General features: G+C 38.9%; 1 protein-coding gene across 1 annotated transcript; it reads right to left on the bottom strand.

The window, feature by feature from the left end:
• Window positions 1-514: 514 nt before the first annotated feature.
• Window positions 515-4,245, bottom strand: LOC120775619 (sialidase-like). Its single transcript, XM_040105866.1, has 4 exons — window positions 3,908-4,245; window positions 2,143-2,309; window positions 1,468-1,736; window positions 515-1,272 (listed from the first exon to the last, which is right to left on the bottom strand). Exons 1-4 carry the CDS (start codon window positions 4,243-4,245, stop codon window positions 574-576), a joined length of 1,473 nt encoding a protein of 490 aa, XP_039961800.1. The 3' UTR covers window positions 515-573.
• Between the last annotated feature and the right edge of the window lie 7,538 nt (window positions 4,246-11,783).

Genomic DNA, 11,783 nt, shown 5'->3' with positions numbered 1-11,783 from the left:
AAAAAAATGTTCAGAGATTGTAGCATTGTCATGAGTAATAATATATTATGTGCCATATTTGCTGAAGAGGTCTTGGGAAATTTAACAAGACTTGAGTTATATTGATCAGTTTGTAAGGCAGCTACTTATATCTTATTGTGGTTCGATGTTAGCGGCTCTGACAAATGAAGTGTTTTTAGAGAATAAAACAACGAGTGCAAAATTCTAGATCTATAACTCAAAATCTGAGGGACATACATATATACAGGTGGATAATGGCTAAATTGTCTGATCATTTGTATATATAAGAGTCTCCGTCGTTTCCGTCTGAGTATACCCTTTTCAGGGTATCTCGTACAGCTGAGATACCGCAAAGTTGATAATATAATGCACCATTTTATGATGGACTAATTACTCACAGTTCTGGCAGCAGACTAAGTTCAATGATATAATAAACTTCAAAGCACTGCATAAAGAAAGTATATTTTATTTTCGATTTTTAAATACATGAAATAATATGATGTAGTGTCGTGAGCCAAGACAAAATACCTGTACCAACTTAATTGCCATAATTCGCAATCAGGTGTTGTTTATTTAAAAACTATAATGCCATGATTGAACTGGGCCTATGGGCGAAGCAACCGTTGGAGGAACTCCTACTGAAGGTTGTGCCGAAGAACCTTGTGAAACTGATTGGTATTGATACACTTGGTTGGATGGGCGTACTGTGGGGCGTGAGTGGTGGACAGCTGTTGAATGAACTCCTGTTGAAGTTTGGACTACGGATGGGGAATGAACTGAAGGTGGTGAGTAAGCGCCTACTGAGGGGTGAACTGTGGCAGCCGTTGGAACTTCTGAATGCCCTCCCGTCTGGGAATGAACGACTGAAGACTGACCAGCCCAGGAAGAAATAACTGCCGGTTGGAAGGGAACAGTTGGGTGAACTCCGACTTGGGAATGACTTTCCACTCCATGTTGAACAACGGAAGGAGAATGAACTGCCGATTGGCTAGGTACTGCAGGGTGAATTGCTTGGGAATGAACTCCAGACGACTGGGAAACACCAGAAGATGAAACCGCATTTGACGAGGCAGGAGCTGCAATTGACGACTGCCATACTTGACCTGCGCCAGGCTTAACTCCAATGCTGGTGTGAGCTCCAGAGGAAGAGGAGACAATCGATGCAGAATGAGCTCCTGCGGAATGGTGTGCACCAGTAGATGTGTGAACGTCTGACGCCACATGACCTCCTACTGAAGAATGAGCAGCTGACGATGAATGAACGGATGAATGGTGCGGTCCTGCCGGTTGGTGGTTGGCACCAGTAGATGAGTGAACGTCTGACGCCACATGACCTCCTACTGAAGAATGAGCAGCTGACGATGAATGAACGGATGAATGGTGCGGTCCTGCCGGTTGGTGTGCACCAGTAGATGAGTGAACGTCTGACGCCACATGACCCCCTACTGATGAATGAGCAGCTGAATGTTGCGCTTGTGATTGATGACCATACAAGTGCTGACCATGGCTTACAATAGATTGATGCACCGGCACATGTGGAGGCGCTGTTGGTTTCAATTGAATGAATGGATTATCGGTTGATGGAACAAAAGGCCTTGAGGTTGTGGTGGAGGTGTGCACATGTGGTTTACTGTGATGTTGTGTTACTGGTGAATGCGCGGCGTATACGGATTGTGGTACGTATTCCGGCACTTCGATACTACGCGGGAGATGTGGTTGCGTTCTACTAAATGTGGCTGCAACGAAATAGAATTAAAGATGAAATGATTATGAAGTTTTAGATATATGGATTTATGCATAACTGAAACTGAGTTCAAGCTCTTAGTTTCTACTGACTTATAAGGATAGAGTCGTGTATAAAAGTTCACGCGAGCGAGGAAAGTTCTCAGAGCGTCTTTAAGGACGAAAACACTCCAGCTCTGAAAGTATTCAACGCAATACCCGCCGGGGGAAGCAGAGGAAGAGAAAGACCTCCACTTCGTTGGGAAGACCAGGTGGAGAAGGATCTGACTACATTTGGAATATCTATTTGGCGTCAAACAGTGAAAAGGAAGAACGACTGGCGCGCTGTTGTAAACTCTGCTTTAACCGCTTAAGCGATGTCTACGCTAATAAAGAAGAAGAAGAAGATTTAAAACTTACTTGAATCCTGTCGATATCCATTTTCATCGGCAGTATAGAAGACGGTTAGGAATTTATTATTCGATATTGGGTAAGAGTAATATCCTTTGCGTGCCAACACCATATTTTTGCCCGCTGGCAACCAGTAGGCGCGTTCATAACGAGCTTCACCGTTACTCAGCAAATATCTGTGAGAAGAATCATACGTAGAAATTACATAAACGTATAAATATATATTTAAATGATAGCTAGCATTATGGTGATACCGTTATAACCTAGTAATAGTAATAGTAGTACCTGAATGAAAATATAGAAAGTGACTACCTTTCAATGGGATTCTAATTCACACGAAGTCTAGGTCAATATTATAAATTTAAGAAAATATAGCTTTCACGAAGAGGAAGACCTCCACTCTGTTGAAAAGACCAAGTGGAGAAGAATTTGGCTATACTTGGAATCTCCAATTGGTGTCAACAGTGACTGGTGTGCGGTTGTAAACTCGGCTATAACCGTGTAAGTAGGGTCTAAGCGCATAAAGAAGAAGAATAAGCTTTCAGGGATGAGGTGTATTGACACCGAACACCGTTCGACTGGTGTCTTAACAAGATTTCTCACTTCTTCACCCTTCACACTTCTGATTAATCCTATTCGTTTAGTAAGGATTGAAATAATCGATCGAGGCTCCTATACATGTATATGTGACCTGGTCTACGGAAAGGGGGCTTAGGTGTCAAAAAATCAATTTTCACTTTTTAGTTGATTCGGATGGAAGACGAGATGCTTTTTCACATGATAGAATCCAGTGATTTCGCACGTTAGCTCCCTTTTCGTAGACCAGGTCACATATATATATTTATTCTCGCAATAAAAGCTCTCATGGAACATGATGACCTCAACTACCCTTTGATAAATGTCTATAGGTGTTTCTTTTTATTTTTGCGGTATGTTTTTAGTGACTTAGAACAGAAAGCTAGGTGAGGTCTTAGTCAAGTTCCAATGTACTATCGTACAAATAGGCATAAGTCATGGCTTCTGATGCTACTAAAAGGAATAAAGGTCATAATAGGTAGTGGGATTGGTTATAAATTATATTCACGGATTAAGAAGACAGTTCGGTTTTGGGGTTAGAAAAATTCGTTCGTACCAATATATTCTTGTAACTTCTATTGGTTCTCGAATGATCAGCTTAAATGAAGGATGACAGGATAAGAAGGAAAATCAACTAGAAACAATTTTGATAGAACAATTAAGAAGCGCCTCGGTAATGACAATTTGGCTTATAGAGTCTGGTATAAAGATTTTGTTGGTTTTCTGACACTTGAGTTTTACCTTCTTCTTTATTGGTGTAGACACCGCTTACGCGGTAATAGCCGAGTTCACTGAGATTTTCCGGTAAATTTATATTGAGTTAGCCAAGCTACAAACGAAGCTTTGCATGGTCGAGAGCAAAAATATGTTTTTTTTATACAAATTCTTCTACCAATTTTGTCAAATATTTTCAATTACTAATCCCTGAAGCCTTATTTGTGGTTGACAACGATGATATACAAATACTATAATTTTAAGCCAATTAGTTCATCTTCAATATGTGTACTAATACGATAGAGCTCTTTCAGTCAATGCGTAGAGCCAAAGCGCTCGCATTGCCACACTTGCATGTCCATTTGCGGTGCTACACCTCCTCTTAGCTGTCCGAAAATAAGCTACTTATTCATCTGATAACCACAACACAATTATCATTAACTTAATATATGTATTCATGGCAGCAACAATTTAATTATCTTACCTGTACTCAAAGTGTCCGTCCAAGGAGCGATGATCATACTGGTCGATGATTCGTGGTTTGGTTACCGCAGCCGGATGGTAGTAAACACGCTCCTTTTCCTTCGCCACTGAACCGACGCTGGGCGCTACTGCGCCACCTACACCGCCTGCCACACCCACACCAACGCCCACTCCACCCTGTCCACCCACACCCGCAATCATTTCAACAACATTGCTGCTGACCAATGGCACTTTGGTGAGTTGCTGCTGTTGTTGTTGTTGTGGGACTTCAGCACTGCTGAGCAGCAGCAGACAGGAAGCGTACAGGAATATGCTCCAGATTACCACAAATTGCGCCATTACAGTAATTTTTATTGATTCCCCTTTTTGCTGCACAAAAACTTTTTATGGCGCACTTTTTCTCAATATATTGTTGAACGACTATTTTGGCGAGTTGCGAGTTGCGAGTTGAGAGTTGCGAATTCCGAATATCGATTTTCACATTCGTCGCGTTTTATTGGTTTAACACAATTAACAACTTTAGCGCTGCAGTGGTGTTGCCTCAATGCCGCCGTAGGGATGCAGAACTTTGGTTTTTATACCCGAAAATGTAATTTGTTAATGCCTTCTTCTGCAGAATTGCCTTGGTTAAATACTCGCACTCACGCACAATTGATTGGGGGAAGTGCGTCCAAGCGCTGTCTGCCTCTTTGTCATCCGACGTTGTTGTTGTTGTTATCTCTTTATTTCATAATGAACATACTTATGTATATTTTTCAGTTTCAGTTGCAATGGCCGCATCATATTGGCGGTGATTGTATGCATACATGTGTATGTGTGTGGTTAGGTAGGTAGACAGGCAGTTAGTCGTAGGCAGGACGGTTGACAGAAGTGCATATGAGCCATAATAAGAATTCCATGAATTTTTTGGGTCGAGTGGACTATACTAAGTGTGCGGAAATTCTTAACCGCGTGCGTGTCCATGCCTGCATGCGTGTGTGTGTGTGCTGCAGTTTTGCAAAAAAAAAAGCACCGAAGTGCATTTAAGCTGTGTGCTAAAATTTTGTTTAATTTGCGTTTGTACAGAGGACAGCACAGATGTGGCGGTGTGCGTGGGCTTAACGAGTATTTGCTCATTATTGTTTGTATTTTTGCGTTATTAGTTTACGTGTGCGCATATTTTCGAAAAGTAGGTTATATCCACTACAAATATGCAGATGTTATTAGTGGTCGTTGACCAGTGACGCGTAAATGTGTTATTCAAAATTTATCCGCGCCTACTTTCTTGCATGCTGATCGCAGCCCGGTAGGAAATAGTTTAGCTTGTAATACTTGACTTCGATGCATCAAAATTTAGCAAGTAGCGAATCGAACAAACAACTCGGTTGAATGTCAAATAGACTGGTATAATCGAATGAAATGGCATAAGCGAATGGTTTCGTATATTCGAATAGAGAAAACACATCGAGGCGTGTGCAAAAAAATATGTGGAAATTTTAATATCAAAATTTAAAATTTCGCGGATTTGGCAGTCCAACTGTACATTTTTTTATATGTTGGTATACATGCCCCTGAAGAATGATACAATTTTCAGCTGTATTCATTGCTTACTTGGACTGTAGCAACCGCCAAGGTTAGACGTGGTTTTATGAGCACACTTCGTTGCCTGTTCGTGGCCAAAAACACTATACTGTAACGATGTCTCTAGCCTCTTACTTTGCTAGACATGTCTCAGTGCGACCTTTTCCTATTTCCAAAAATAAGGATAACAGTGAAGGGTCGTCGTTTTACAAGCATAGTTGGCATTAAAAGCGCATCGCTGAAAGATTTAAGGGCTCTTCCAAAATTCGCCTTAAATTCAACCCTCTTTTTAGTAAGCATGGCTTAATAAAGTATATATATTTTAGACTCATTTGACTCGGTGCTTTCTTTGAAAATTCTTAAGGAAAATTGTCGATAGATCTAAAATAAATTGGTGCTTAAAAAGAAAACTAATTGGAAACTTTTCTAAAAGCTGCTTTTGTATTTAAAAAAGTTATATTAAAACAAGTAAGGACGACCAAAGTTCGGGTGCAACTGAACACCCGCAACTTGCAGGAGTCAAAGCCATGGAAATAACTTAAGGTGTAAAATATCAACCAGAAGATCGGAATCGAAGCAAATTTATATTTTTATATACTTCATATAACTCATAGGCTGTCCGCCATATTCTGCACAAGCTTTGTTAGAACAAGTAAGGAAGAGCTAAGTTCGGGTGTCACCGAACATTTTATACTCTCGCATGATAAAGTGATAATCGAGATTTCATTATCCGTCATTTAATTTTTTTTCAAATACCGTATTTGTGTAAAGTTTTATTCCGCTATCATCATTGGTTCCTAATGTATATATTATATAGAGAAGGCATCAGATGAAATTCAAAATAGCGTTATATTGGAAGAAGGCGTGGTTGTAAACCGATTTCACCCACATTTCGTACATGTCATCAGGGTGTTAAGAAAATATTATATACCGAATTTCATTGAAATCGGTGGAGTAGTTCCTGAGATATGGTTTTTGGTCCATAAGTGGGCGAGGCCACGCTCATTTTCAATTTTTAAAAAAAGCCTGGGTGCAGCTTCCTTCTGCCATTTCTTCCGTAAAATTTAGTGTTTCTGACGTTTTTTGTTAGTCGGTTAACGCATTTTTAGTGATTTTCAACATAACCTTTGTATGGGAGGTGGGCGTGGTTATTATCCGATTTCTTCCATTTTTGAACTGTATATGGAAATGCCTGAAGGAAACGACTCTATAGAGTTTGGTTGACATAGCTATAGTAGTTTCCGAGATATGTATGTAGGGGGCGGGGCCACGACCACTTTTCCAAAAACATTACGTCCAAATATGCCCCTCCCTAATGCGATCCTTTGTGCCAAATTTCACTTTAATATCTTTATTTATGGCTTAGTTATGACACTTTATAGGTTTTCGGTTTTCGCCATTTTGTGGGCGTGGCAGTGGGCCGATTTTGCCCATCTTCGAACTTAATCTTCTTATGGAGCCAAGAAATACGTGTACCAAGTTTCATCATGATATCGCAATTTTTACTCAAGTTACAGCTAGCACGGACGGACGGACAGACGGACGGACAGACAGACATCCGGATTTCATCTCTACTCGCCACCCTGATCACTTTTGTATATATAACCCTATATCTGACTCTTTTAGTTTTAGGACTTACAAACAACCGTTATGTGAACAAAACTATAATACTCTCCTTAGCAACTTTGTTGCGAGAGTATAAAAACGATAATCATTATACGTAGTATATGAGAGTTGTGGTATTATCATGCCACATACTAAAAAAATTTTCCCTGGGCTTCAATAAAGTACCTCACATACAATCATCAATAATATGGAGCAAAGTAGCCAGTTTTCATTCAAATTTATCCTTTTTAAGCGCAAAAATACACTGTTATGAGTAAAACACGCTCTCTCGTTTTGGCCATATATACCCGATTCAACCCATTTTTGATACACAAAGATAATACTGCCAGGAAAAAATTTTCTCTGAATCACAATTGAATATTTCACACATTGACCGACATTTTCGAACAAAAGTCAAGTCATAGGTACGGGGGTCTAAATATTCGGTACATGGAGGCTTGAACGGTTTTGCATGGATTTAAGAAATTTTTTGTTCATAATTTGGCATGCTTTAAAAGAAATATTGATGCAAAGTTATATTCCGTTAAATCAATTGCCTCCTGATTTGTAGACTAGAAAATGAAAGAATCAAAAGATTGACACATATTAAATTTAGTCTAAATCCGTCAGTCGGGTCCCGTGATATATGATTGACGGTGCCACGCCCATTGTCAGATTTTAACATCGGTTACCATAAAGCACTTTAATACCACCTCGGGTGTAAAGTTTAATGTCTCTGGCGTATTTATTTACTGGGTTATTGCGCTTTTAGTAGTTTTTAACAGTGCCGTTATATGGAGAGTGAGCGGGGATATCTCCCGATTTCATCCATTTTCACACTGTATATAGGAGTTTTTATAGTATTTGAGCTTGGTAACTTTGGGTGTTGTAGCTGTGTTAGAAGATATGTACATACATTAAACTTATTAGAGGACGGTGTAACGTCCAATTATTCAAAATTTTCTGCGCGCAGGTGCTTCTTGCTACTGCAAGAAGTTCTATATCTTAATTTAGTGCTTAGTTCTTTACTTTACTTGTACTTTATATGTTTTCGGTTAATGGCGTTTTGTGGGTGTGGCAGTGGTCCGATTACGCCAGTCTACGCATTTTTTTTAACTAAAAACGCGCTTACCAAGTTTTATATAATAATATCAATGACTATGCATAGAGTATATTCCTGGAGAATATAAGGAGGTTAAGATAACATCGGCGGATCTCAACATCTTTTATGGCTGGACTCAACTACGTTTTGGTTAATGTTTTTAGTTTGAATGAACAAAAACGATAGCGAGTAGAGATCGCAAGAGTGATGCTTGACTTGATTAGTTGAAGGCCCCACATTCATAAAATGTATTATTACTGATGAAGAGACGTGGGTTTAGCGAATGACGCTCGAAGAAAAGCCACATTGAATTATGTAGGTAAAAAGTCAGGATAACGTTCTTTGATTATGATCATGCGATTAATGATGAATTCGTTTTAAAAGGTCGACCTGTCAACTAGGATTCCTACGTGACTGTTTTGAGGAGTTTGCTGATTTGTGGAAAGAAATTCATGGATTTTTCACCGCTTAATTCGATGTGTAGTCAGATTCTAGCTGGGTTTTTGACCAAAACGAAATGAGGGTCATAGTTCAGCTAGACGGTTCCATGTGACGTTTTTCTGTTAAGGGGTTAGAGGTAGTCAGAGGCACGAAAAAATTATAATTCTCAGTATTTTTTTTTGCTATTAAATCGCGTTATTTAACGGAAGTAGTACGAGTAATATGGCATTATTAAAGAATATGTGGACTTGAAGTCACGAAAATTTCAAAAAAAAAAAAATTTAATTTCCAAAGTTATAGTTGTTTGTGTTGACCCAGTTCCAAAAAAAAGGTACTTGCGTTGACTACCATAAGTTCTTGGAGATTCATCTAAAATCAATCGGACGAAAAAAATTAGTTTTATAAATAGATAATCCTGGGCCAGATCGAAGGATTTTTTTTCAAAAATTAACAAAATGGCGGCCTCAGGAAATTTTTGTCTAAATTTTTGAGAAAAAATCAACAGTTAATTGGTCTAAAAAAATCGAAAATCCTTCGACCAGGCCCGAGTTTATTATGTATGTAAAGCTATATAAATTTTATTAAAATCTACTGAGCGGTTTTCGAGTTACAGTTGTCACCAGTTCAAAAAACATAGTTTTGAGAAAAACGCGTTTAAAGTTTCTCCGAGCGCTCGAACACTTCTCTTTGTTATTTGTCGAATAACTCAAAAACGAATTATCGGATCAACGTGAAATTTTCAGAGAATACTTTTAAGATATTACACTTAAGGAAAATGCATTAATTTTTTGAAAATTCTGACTACCCCTACCCCTTTAACAATACTGAAAAATAAGCCGAAGTTTTTAAAAATTATGAAAAATAGGAAGAAGCTTTCATATGCTTGTATTGGCTTAAGAGCCTATTTTGAAGGCGCTAATAAAAATTTAATTATGTGAAAATGTTATCTTTGTTTTGGAAGTCAAATTTGATCAGTTCATATCATATTCATATATTGAGAATAGTAAAAAAATACATAAGTTCACTGATTATATCTTAAATGATAATAATAGAGATTACGACATTATCGACAAGCTAATTTTTTTGGAGTGCGTTTGACATATAAATACATTATTCGTGACGTCATCTACGAAAGGGGGTGAAGGAAAGGTTTTGTTTAGTATTACAGCTGATTTACCACACTAGATGAGGTAGGGTGTCGCTCTCCCCCAAGCTTTCTAAAATTTGCTCTGTCGTTTGGTACTTACGAGATGGTTTCAGATGCTTTCTAGTTAAATATATCGTAAGCTAGAAGTTGAACATTCTTAGTTTGCTCCTAAGGGGTGCAAATTTTTACACACATGTGTATACGCCTCTGTATAGTTCCGTATAACTGTAAGTGTACGGCGACTATCCAACTTTCGTTCGCATCAGGTGCCCCGTAGCGCGGTGAAGTGGCGATGAACTCATCAAATTGCAGAGAATTTTCTCCACACCGAAAAATGTCAAATATCTACTTCTTCAGCTTCTTCTTGAAGCTGTTGAAGAGGCTCTACAGCAGCGTAACGGCTACAATAAAATACCTTATTAATATTGGTATCAGCGTTTTGGCGCTCTGCTTTTTTATGCATTTGCCATATGTGCGTTTCTTTACTGTCTCCTGCGCGCAGCAATTATTCTTTGTCTTAAAAAACTTGCGCCTAACGGCCTCGTCGCATTTAAGCCATATCAAACGCATTTTAGCGGGATTGTAACCAGATTTTTTTCGTTTTTTGTATTGCTTCGCGTTTATTTTGGCGGAATCTCGTTCGAAAAATGCTGTTCGCTTGCAAAATAAATGAATATACTTACAGTTATACGAGCGCACACACGTTTGCACATATGTTTGCATGTTTGTATGTATGCATGAGTGGCGTTGCACCTACTTAAGTATAACATTTAACTGGCGCAAGTGAGCAGCTCAGCCGAAAGTCAAACATTTCACCCAGCGAAGATATTTCCATATGCTTGCATGTGTGTGGGTGTGTGGTTGTTGGAGTTGTTCGGTTGCCGAATTCGCGGTAATAAATTATTGTAAAAACAACGTAGTCATCTTCAAATTGTCCACTCAGTTTGTATGCGTCCAACACTTGGCGCAAACAAATCTCCGCAACTTATTATTATTATTTTACTTTGTTTTTCAATTTATTCAGTTTACTGTTTTGGTTCGTTACGAATTTTTAACTGTGTTTTTATTTCATTTTTCATACATACATGCATATATTCTCTCAGCAACTCAGCACTCTTGCAATATTTGGCGTTGTTGAAATTTATGTTTCCCATCGTATATATTTCTACATAAATTTATAATATTCATATAAAGTGTTTTTGTAGCATTTTTGGCAAGCGTTTGATGGCGGCGACAGCATCTGTCTGCGTATTTTGAGTGCTTTGCACGCGTGTGTGTGTTTTTGAGCGGGGTCATTTGCATGCATTCTAAGAGCTGTGCTGCTCCTTAATACTTTTTATTATGGAAATTTATTCGCTAGTTGTAGACTTGTTGTTGCACTTGTTGTTCTACACTTGCTGAGCCACTTTAGGGTTGTCTTGTTCGTGCTAAATGTATTTTCTTCAATCGCAGCTAATCTGTTTCACAATAATAAAGATTTTTTGATTCTCTTGTTTAATTCTAAAACTTTTGTAGAATCTTCTTCTTCGTTACTGGCGTAGACAGCACCTACGTGGTTATAGCCGAGTTTACAACAGCGCGCCAATCGTTCTTTCTTTTCGCTGTTTGGCGCCAATCGGAGTTTTGAATGGAATTGGAGATGTAGCCTGGTCGTTCTCCATCTGGTTTTTCCAACGCAGTAGAGGTCTTCCTTTTCCTCTGCTTCCCACGGCGTTTACTGCGTCGAATACTTTTAGAGCTGGAGTGTTTTTATCCATACGGACGACATGACCTAGCCAGCGTAGCTGTTGTATCTTACTTCGCTGACCTATGTCAATGCCGTCGTATATCTCATACAGCTAATCGTTCCATCGACTGCAGTATTCGCCGTTGCCAATGCGTAAATGACCATACATTTTCCGCAGAACTTTTCTCTCGAAATCTCGAAACACCGACTCATCAGATGTTACCATCATCCATGCCTCTGCAACATATAGCAGGACGGGGATGAGGAGTGACTTGTAGAATTTGGTCTTTGTTTGT

This window comes from Bactrocera tryoni, chromosome 4, assembly GCF_016617805.1.
Source record: "Bactrocera tryoni isolate S06 chromosome 4, CSIRO_BtryS06_freeze2, whole genome shotgun sequence".
Classification (NCBI taxonomy): domain Eukaryota; kingdom Metazoa; phylum Arthropoda; class Insecta; order Diptera; family Tephritidae; genus Bactrocera; species Bactrocera tryoni.
This window is presented reverse-complemented; position numbering and strand designations above follow the sequence as displayed.